We start from the raw sequence: 10,077 nt of genomic DNA, 5'->3' as shown, positions 1-10,077 counted from the left end.
GGAAGTTTACTACAATAACTATATTACACCCAATATACACGATAATCGTAGTAATTTGTTTCTTAGAGCACATTATTGTAAAATAATATATTTTTAACCAAAAATTTAGAAATGGACAATAAAAAATATTCTTTTAGGCTATGATTCTTCCAAAACAACTTAACCTTTTTGAGAATGCGTCAGATTTTTGGTTAGAAGTTTCATAAAAAATGAAGAATTTTTTGAAGGTTTATATTAATATATTTCCACCATTTTAGAAACGTATACTACTGGGCAGTGTTATGTTAGCGAACAATAAAGTTTAAAACTGAATAAAAATAGAGAACAATGGTTGAATAATTTTGCTTTTAGTTTTCAAAAGATTTAATGAGAAGTTCTTTGATGCGACATGAAGATGGCATGCTAAGCGTCTGTCAAAATTTTCAGGAACTATTTGAACGGATTGTCAAAATTTTGAAAGTGATTTAAAACGATTGATAAATTTTTTTATGTATATCTAAAAAATCGGTGTTGGGAAACTGAAATAGCTGTCCAACTTCATAAGGTTGGCAGCAGTGTAAAGGTCTCAAAAAACACCTTTAATTAAGCCCCTTGTGGAAGCGATAGAGCGACTGTTTCGTATCTAATCATCTCTTTCTCGCATTTTGAAAAGTACATAACGCGCGATACAAAAGATTCCTACAAGAAAGTTCCAAGTGGAAGTCAGTTGTAGACGATATTTCGTGCGAAGTGGTTGTACGGTTCTCCTACACCTCAAATTTCTTCAACTTTATATTACATCTGGTTGTTTTGTGAAGTGTTTGTGTTGTTTTTTTTTATCACTCCAACATTACGAAACTAATAATAGAATAGACAATTTTTCCTGTGTACGCATATATAATATTATTGCATATATGACTTGGGCGTGAAAATGTTCAATCATAAATTATTAAATACATCACAATAATTTAATCCACTTGCCCAGGAATAATATTTTAAAAGTAAAGTGAGAGAACTGTTTTTCTTGTTGTGCTTATGGTCATATCTTGAAGGTGTGTTTAGATGAAAATTCTATGCAACAATTGTTGCTCTTTGGCTCATTACTCGAACAAAAAAAAATAAAACAGGGGTTATTTACCCCATTCTTCCGTGTTGAGAATATTAAAGCGAATGTAATATATTGTACTTGGTAATGGTTAACATTTTTCATACATGTACAATTTTCTTGAAGTCATAATGTTGGGAGGAATATCTTCTCTTTAGAAGTTGGTGAGTGGAGCGGGATAAGAAAAGAAGAAGTAAGAAAAAAATCCCCATATATATATATATTGAAGACGTAGTGATGTATAGTATATATATCATGCATATGGTAAATAAAACAAGAAAAGACGAGAAAATTAAATTGTGCCAAGATACTTGTATTTGTGGTCTGTCTTATTCGCTCACAACCATCTTCTTGGGTGAAAACCGACACAAAACATCATCAAGAAGAAGGCCTGAACTCTATGCTCAAAACCAGAGAGAATTTTACCTCGGGGCAATTATACAACCACCACATCCCAGAAGAATATTGGCCACGATTACCCGGCTGACCATAAATTCGTTCTAAATTTGATCAGAAACTGATAAACTTTAACTCAAGTGACTTTTTCTCATGGATTTAGTGGACCACCCTACCCAACACTCAATGCAATGCTTACAATCGTTTTATAATAACTTGGGTACACTCGGTAAATGTCCGCTGTGTGGCGCTTGTTGTTTTATTACATTTGATTTACAGAATCCTAGTCGAACGAAGAAATTCGAAAAAAAATGAAATTCAGAATCTTATCATTCACAAGTACATCTTGAAAAATTCGAAGATCTATTTGATAAGCCAAAAAAGAGACATTCTTACTTCTTAATACTTTCGCACAGTGACTGAAGTACATCCTGTTCGAATTTCGAAGTGCTCAAGTATCAAAATATGTTGGTCTTCACTTTATTGTGAGGAAAAACACAAAGCAAGGACATTTATTCTTTCTGTCCCATTATTTAATCACTTCGTATTACTGAGGAACTCTTTTGAGAGCCTTTTAGTGCAATATTTCATAAATTTTCCCTATCTTGTTCGAAAATCATCATCATGATTTTCAACCGCTTATCCCAATGGGGTCGCAGGTTGTTCGAAAATTTAGTATGAAAATTCGAAAATGAATTTAAATTCTTCGAACATTAACGACTTTTTGTGCAAATAGAGTTCCATTTACCTTTTATCCAAGACACTATTGGAGAATAAAAATCTACTTGTGTTTACACCCAATGTCTCCTAAATTTTCATAACCTTGTGCAAAATTGTAGTGTGTAAATTCGAAACTCAGTTAGATTTTTTTCGAAAATCAACGAAATTTTGTGCAAATACAGTCTCAATTCCAAAGGCCTCTAGACATTCATTTTCCCATAGGTTTTTGCAAAAAGACACTAAAACATAATGGCAAGTTTTTTCCTAAAGAGAATTAACTTAATGTTCGCCGAAATAATACAAAAATTATGAACAAATTTTTAAAAGTTGCGGTGCAATATATGCAAAATTTTTACACGGAAAACTGGAAAATAGCTTCACTTTTTACTAAAAGCTTTGTGGGTCCCTGCCAAATTTTGTGTGCTCATATCCGAAATTTGGGATATTCGAAGATTCCAAAAAAACGAAAGATGACAAATCTTAACTTCTGATAAAAATCACAAGGTGGCTCAAGTAATTTCCTGTTACAATTTTGTAATATGTCGAGTATTAACCGTTGTGTCCAGTTGTGTCAGTCATCATGTCATTCAGTTGTGAGGAAAATCAAAACAACAATGTTCCTAATATTCTTGTCCCCTTATAATTTCTCACAAAACCTTCATTTGTGGTATCCAGTGCTAAATCTGTGTACCCACAACCAAAGTTTGGAAAATTCGAAAATCTGTTTCCAAAGTCAGAGACATTTTGACTTTCCGATATAATTCCGAAAGGTGGTTCATGGAATTTTCTATTCGAATTTCAAAGTGTCTCGGATATTTTCAAAATGGACTAGAGATCATTTTGTTGTGACGAAAGTCGAAGCAATCATGCTTACAATATTCCTGTTTCATTATTAGATCAAGATTAAGATTTGTCTATGGGTCGGTTATATTCCTTTTGGAACCGCTGCACCCAGGCTACCTTATTTGGGTCCATTATGCACTCCCCATTCTCCTGTTCTATCTTAACCCCCAAGGCAGGTAAACCTACTCTATATCACAGTACTCAGTATGCGTTCTGACCGTGGTGTCACATATAAGATTAATACTAACTGAGAGTCATAAAAAACGGAAAGAGAGGTGTATAGTATGCAAAATTTCAAATGGAAAATCACGTGTGTAAGAAAGAGTGCACTCTAGTAGAGTAATACGATAAGTAAGATATTACTGTTCGTATTAACTGTTTTCGTATTAATCGTATTACAGGAAATTTGAGCAATTTTTCAGGGGTGCCAACTGCCAACTGTGATTCGGTTGGTTTTCGGGCGATTGTATGGCTTCCAACTTTGTACATAGTGGGGAAATGCGAGAGAGGGGCATGATAAAATACTTGATAGCTTTTTTAATATTAATATTACTATTAATCTTATATGTGACATGGTCATCATGATACACACAGTATGGCTTTATATCACGGTAGACCAGCCTCGGTTTGTGGATCTGGGCAGTGAATGTGTATTTGTATTCGACTGAACTCTGCATGTCGAAACTTCTTTCCTATACCAACCTCTCTTTTTTAGGCGGTTCATCAATGCATTGGCATTACTTTTCCATTCATTCACTGGATTCGAGACTAATGCAACAGCTGAAAAATCTGCAGCTGCCCAGTCTCGAACCCGAGACCTCAAAGTCATAGAGCCACTACTCTATCCACTGAAACAATAAGGCCTCCATAACTGTTCCATTATTATAATTCCCCACACAATTAATTTGGGATTTTTTTCCGGACCACCGCTTTATGTAGCAAAACAATTCCACGATTTTTTCATTAAAAATATTATAGCTCAGGAATTATCATGATATTCTAATAAAAAATGGAAAGGGAAACCTTCTGAACATTTTTTTAGCTCATGACTGTTCTCAGTTGGTTCCCGTCTCAACTGTTTTCCCCTGTCGTCATCGTGTTCCAAAACCACCAAACAGTCGTGACAAGAACCACTACAAAGAAAAGTCGATTAAGGTAAAAAGGGGTAATTCAGAATCATGTCTACTTAGGAATATGGAGAATTTCCCACTGTTTCAGAAGGCATAAGAGAAAAGGAAAACCACGAAGAAGTACGACTTTACTTTAGAATTTGTTCCAAATTAGAAATGATTACAAATTATCCTATCTTACGTGGAATTACTAAAGAAATGTTTGGAAAAACATTTCCCCTTTTCATTTCATTGGAACACCACCAGAATTTCCATATTTTCCTTCGGGTAACTACACAGTAAAAAAAATTAACACTATTCTAGTGTGTAATCTTTCACACCACTATTATAGTGTTAAATTTTGAAAATGTGTTTAATTTAAAATTGTTTAATTTAAAGTTGTTGAATTTCAAGATGTTGAATTTGGACTTGTGTAATTTAAAAAATGTTGAATTTTTATGTGTAAACTCAAAAATTATTGAATTCTGTTAATTGTTGAATTTTCTTTTCATTTCGAAGATTTTGATTTTTTTGCCTTTTCAGACATTTTTATTGGTTTTTCCTCTACTCGGGATCCCCCCTAATGCGAAATGATTACAAATGAAGCTCGGACCTTCACGATATACTTATTATGCATATAAATATTTGATGTTCTATATGACTTTTGCCCAATGAAAAGCATCTCGACTGAAGTATAAGTCTGAATTGGAAATTCAACAATTTTTACACAACTTTTGTTTAAAAATTCAACAACTTTTGTCTCAAAATTCAACAACTTTGGTTGAAATACACAAGGCTTCACATTATAATAGTGTTAATTTTTGATCATGTAACAAAAATACCATAAAGTTGTGTATTTTTTCATACTATAATAATGTGAAAAAGTGTAATCATACTATAATAGTGGTAATTTTTAAAATTTGTCAAACAGTTTTAATTCACGAAACATTGTTGAAAAAATTTTATGATTATAACAGTGAGAAATTTTACACAGATCGCAATTAAATAATTAATTTATCCGATTTCACACTATTATAATGTTAAAATTTTACACATTTTCAAATTAAACAACATTGTTGAAAATTTTTCAACTATAATAGCGGTAATTTTCAATCACGTGACAATAAATTACCAAAATGTTGTGCATTTTTTAAACAATTTTAAATTAAACAACTAAAATGGTCGATTTTGCACTATTATAGTAGTAAAATTTTACACATTTTTTTACTGTGTAGAGTCCCAAAAGATGCGAAAGAGTTGAGCTATTTAATTTGATAAAATCAATTAAAATCTTTAGAAAACACTTTAAAAAATACGATTATCACTGGTCAGCCGGGTATACAACCACCACATCCCAGAAGATTATTGGCCACGAGCAAGTAGTGAGAGAGAGAGACTTTACATCCAAAGAACTACATTAGTCAAGCCACCAAGAATTCAAGCATTCAACAACACAATTTGCTTCAGTCTATATTTGCCTTCTGTTCGATTTACTTCCTGCGTCTCTTCTCCTCAATAATAATCTCAAAGTGAACGACAAGCGCAGACTTGCTCAATTAATTTCTTGCTTCGGATCTTTTGTATAAAATAAAGGTGAAGTGTCAATTGATCGTGATTAACAGAGGAATTTCCGGTCAAGTTCTCTTGCACACTTTTCTTCAATTTTTTCTTCTTTTTTTGTTTTTTTTTTTAAACCCGAGATGATAAATACACGATAAGATATGCAAATTTTCACTTGAGAAATACTTTCCAGATATTACTGCAGAGTTTATTATCTCAACTCCTGTGTTTTAAGGCGATAACAAAAATGAGATAAGAAAAATATTATATAGAAACCTAATTGAATTCCACAAAGTGGTAATGGTAAAATCGTGTAATTATAGATATATTTGTTTTTGTCTACCTACTTGCCTGACTTTATGAATGAACATACAATCACGTATTTATTTTAAAGTCCAATTGGTACCAAATTGGGTTTTAAAAATAAACTAGAAGAATTGCTTTTTTTTTCTTTCTCTTAGGGGGACCTTTTAAACAAGAAATCATACCTATATAGTAAAAATCCTCCCTAAAAGAGCCAAAGTGTACCAATATATTTTTGTGAAAGTCACACAATACACAAAAACTTGTTTATATGCGCCACAAAGAATTCACATATCCAGCATATTTTAGAAGAGAGACATAGTGTGTGAGAGCCCAAAACGTCTTTTGGAAACTCCAAATTCAACAGCAGAGTCATGTTTTTGGAGAGCTCAAAGTATATATAATATTGAGTGTTTATTTGTAGAAATAATCTTCATGTGTATTTGTGTGTGAAATGTCTTGAGAAAAAAACGAAGAAAAAATAGTACCACGAATTTTAAATCAATTAAAAAATCAACAGTTTATTTCCTGTTGCAGTGAAACTCAGGGAAGATCAGTGAAAGGATCTTAAAGTGCACAGTAAAAAAGTTTACTATATTACACAATTTTTCTTAAGATATCATTGCAATGTTACACAAAATTTGAATTTTTAGTGTAGTTCCGAAGTAAAATCGTGTAAAATGTGAAAGCATACTAAGTAATCTTAAAAAAAGACACAAAGCCGTATTTTGTGTAAAATGTTACTCAGTTATTATACTTTTAAATTAAAAGATGAATATTTACACTAATTAGAAGATTCTAGTTTTGCAATGTTGCAGAAAGTGTACAATTTCTTATGAATTTCCTGCGTAATGTGTAAAATGTGTACAAAGAAATTATATTACTTTACACAAAACACAATTACACACAAAAAATTACGTTTTATGTAAATTTACAAGATTTCTTTGTACGCTTTGAACAATTATTATGAACCTACGCATTGTACAATTTTTTATGAACTTTCTGTGTAAATTGTACAATGTGTACAAATAAATCATGCTACATTACACAAAGAGTAATTTTACAGAAAAATTACGTTTTGTATAAAAGTACACGATTTCTTTTTACGCCTTGAACAATTTTTATGAACTTACGCATTGTGCAATTTTTTATGAACTTTCTGTATAAATAAATCGCGTAATAAATTTTACATAAAATGTAATTTCGTACAGAAAAATACATTTTGTATAAAATTACACGTTTTCTTTCTGCGAAGTACAATTTTTACACAATTTGCACAATTTTTAATTAACTTTAAGTATAAAGTGTAAAATGTGTACAAAGAAATCGTGTTACTTTGCACAGAACATACTTTCACACGAAGCATTACGTTTTATGCAGAAGTACACGATTTCCTTGTATGCTTTGAACAATTATTATGAACTTACGCATTGTGGAATTTTTATGAATTTTCTGTGTAAAGTGTACAATGTGTACAAATAAATCATGATACATTACACAAAACGTAATTTATCAGACAAATTACGTTTTGTATAAAAGTACACGATTTCTTTTTACGCCTTGAACAATTTTTATGAACTTACACATTGTGCAATTTTTTATGAACTTTCTGTATAAATAAATTGCGTAATAAATTTTACAGAAAATGTAATTACACAAAAAATACGTTTTGTATAAAATTACACGATTTCTATCAACGAATTGTACAATTTTTACACAATTTGCACAATTTTTATGAACTTTATGTATAATGTGTACAAATAAATTGTGTAATTTTATGCAACACATAATGTTTTATGTGTAAAAAACAATATTTTCCTTCACATTCAACACATTCAATTTTAGACAAAAAAAACCATGACAAATTTGCAATTGAAAACAATTTTTGTGTAACTTTTCAATGATATTTCTCAGATGCAAAAGTGAATCAAACAATTGAACTTGTTTTTAACTGTGTAAGAAGTGCCTGATATTTGCCCAGTGAAAGGGTGCAATGATGCAAAGCAACTTGTGCTTTAAATAGACCTAAAACCAGATCACGCAGTGCTATAAACATGGGGTTCTCATCGGCACTTCAAGGAAGGGTAGCTCATGAAGCGCTGCTCTTGCGTCTAGACGCTGAGCTAAGACTTCTGGATGCCATGAAACGTTGCATCAACCAGAAGGCAAAATGTGACAAGGATTACGCAATTGCCTTAGGCCAAGTGGCCCAGCAAGGTCTCAAGGTGGACAGAGCCGATGATCTGCATGGTAAGCAAATATTTCGATCGACATTCACCATCAAATTACAATATTTAAAACGATTTCCACTATAAATTTAGCCTACACTGAAAGCAGAAGCAGAAAAAAATAACCTCCTATGGTCAAATATTGCTAATTAAAAGAGATATAGTGATTTTGTTTATTAATATGCCACAAGCCTTCCCACTTTCTATTGACACTGATTAAATGCATTTATCGATCTCATGCTACTCAATCTACCAGCAGAGATTCCTCCTTTTCAAGAAAGCGTCATAAATACCTCGGCTTTACAAATTGACATTGAATTCCGCAATCTTAAATTTATATCAAGATCAAAACACACTCAAATTGCGATGTATTTAGTAATACTTCAAAAAAATTGCTAAGTAATGCAATTTTGTTGAAAAACATTACATTTTAGGCAAAAATAAAGAAGATACTCATAATGACCAGCGCACAATAACTTTTGTTTGTAAACATGTTTTCAAAATTTCCCATGAGAATGAGCGAGATGACTAGATCTAGATCTCACTCACTCTGATTCAAATGTCAAAAACATGTTTACCAAACAACAGTTATTGTGCGTTGGGCATAATAGCCATAACCATAAAAATACAAGATTATCAATTTTGAGGTTATGTTACAAATATGTCTGTGATTCTCCTGATCCAATTTCGGGAGTCAATTTGAGTTTAAAAGGTCCTTAATATTGATTGATTGTAAATTTCAATCCAAGAGGATACAGTAGAAATTTTGAATCTCTCAAATTCGATCGATGTTTGGATTCAAAATTTCAATTGTGAGGTTATGTTAAAAAATTCGTATTCTCTGGATGAATGAAAATCATATTTATGTGCTTCTTCCTGAATGTTTTCATACATTATGATCGTATAAAATGAAAAGGAAGTATGTTACCACTAATACTTGTGAAAAAGTACGGGAATTTGATTCAAAGTACAATTTAATCTCACATAAATTTCATTAGTTTTGAAGAAATCGTTCGAATTAAGTCATTGATGATGAAATAAATATCTATCTATCTATCTATTTGAGAGGTGAGAAATGTCAAAAATACTCCGCGAGCGTTCGAATTTAGAAGGCTCTACTGTGTTTTCAAATGTTAGGTTATGTTGAAAATAACCTAAAAACAAACATAAATTGAATTTTTAAACTTCATTCTCTAAATAAGACACAAATTAATTGCAATTCCAATCTAGAAGTGATCTAGCCATTATAACTAATTTAAAATATGTTTTTTTGAAAATCATTTTGGTCTTAAGGATTCAAAAAATATGTTTAAAAATCTGCAAATAAAAGACTGTAGAATACTTTGAAATGATGCCTAAGAACTTTGAGGTTATGTTTAAAAACTAAGAGATTCTACCATTTCTAGAGATACTTTTGCAAAATTTCCAAAATTTTTGCACCTTCCATAATTATTTAATCAATTATTAGCCTAATTTTAAGCATAAAAATCATATGATTTTGTATGAAACACCTTTAAATTAAATTAGGGTAAAGTGGTACAAGTTGGACAGGGTTTTTTTTCTTGATAAATTTAGTACTTCATTATTTCTTGCATATTTTTAATGCTTTAGTTTTATAATTTGGTTTCCAAACAAATTTTGTACTGTATTTATTAAGAAAAAAGCCCTGACCAACTTGTACCGGCGAATTGTCAAACATCTAACACTATGTCCAACTTATATCACTTTACCCTATCTTTGAAATTTTTACAAAATATTTTTAGGTTATGGTAAAAAAAGAGATGGCAAAGCGTCCCAGCTTTGCGGAATACTCGAAATCAGAGATAAAACTCAG

The 10,077-nt window shown here is 31.4% G+C and overlaps 1 protein-coding gene across 6 annotated transcripts in view; it reads left to right on the top strand.

Annotated features, from left to right (window-relative positions):
- Positions 1–449: 449 nt before the first annotated feature.
- Positions 450–10,077, top strand: part of LOC129799873 (tyrosine-protein kinase Fer) — a 31,451-nt gene continuing 21,823 nt past the window's right edge. Inside the window, exons 1-4 of one of the 6 annotated variants that reach the window (XM_055844144.1) lie at positions 450–866; positions 6,174–6,409; positions 6,553–6,594; positions 7,930–8,265. In XM_055844144.1, the coding sequence (XP_055700119.1) occupies positions 8,070–8,265 (196 nt within the window). In that variant the 5' untranslated portion in view covers positions 450–866; positions 6,174–6,409; positions 6,553–6,594; positions 7,930–8,069. Of the gene's footprint in view, positions 1,032–5,493; positions 5,746–5,853; positions 6,010–6,173; positions 6,595–7,929; positions 8,266–10,077 lie in introns of those variants that run through there. The other 5 variants (XM_055844149.1, XM_055844146.1, XM_055844143.1 and 2 more) reach the window with 5 other exon arrangements.

Source organism: Phlebotomus papatasi, chromosome 1 (assembly GCF_024763615.1).
Source record: "Phlebotomus papatasi isolate M1 chromosome 1, Ppap_2.1, whole genome shotgun sequence".
Taxonomy (NCBI): domain Eukaryota; kingdom Metazoa; phylum Arthropoda; class Insecta; order Diptera; family Psychodidae; genus Phlebotomus; species Phlebotomus papatasi.
The sequence above is the reverse complement of the archived record's forward strand: the minus strand, read 5'-3'. Positions and strand labels throughout refer to the sequence as shown.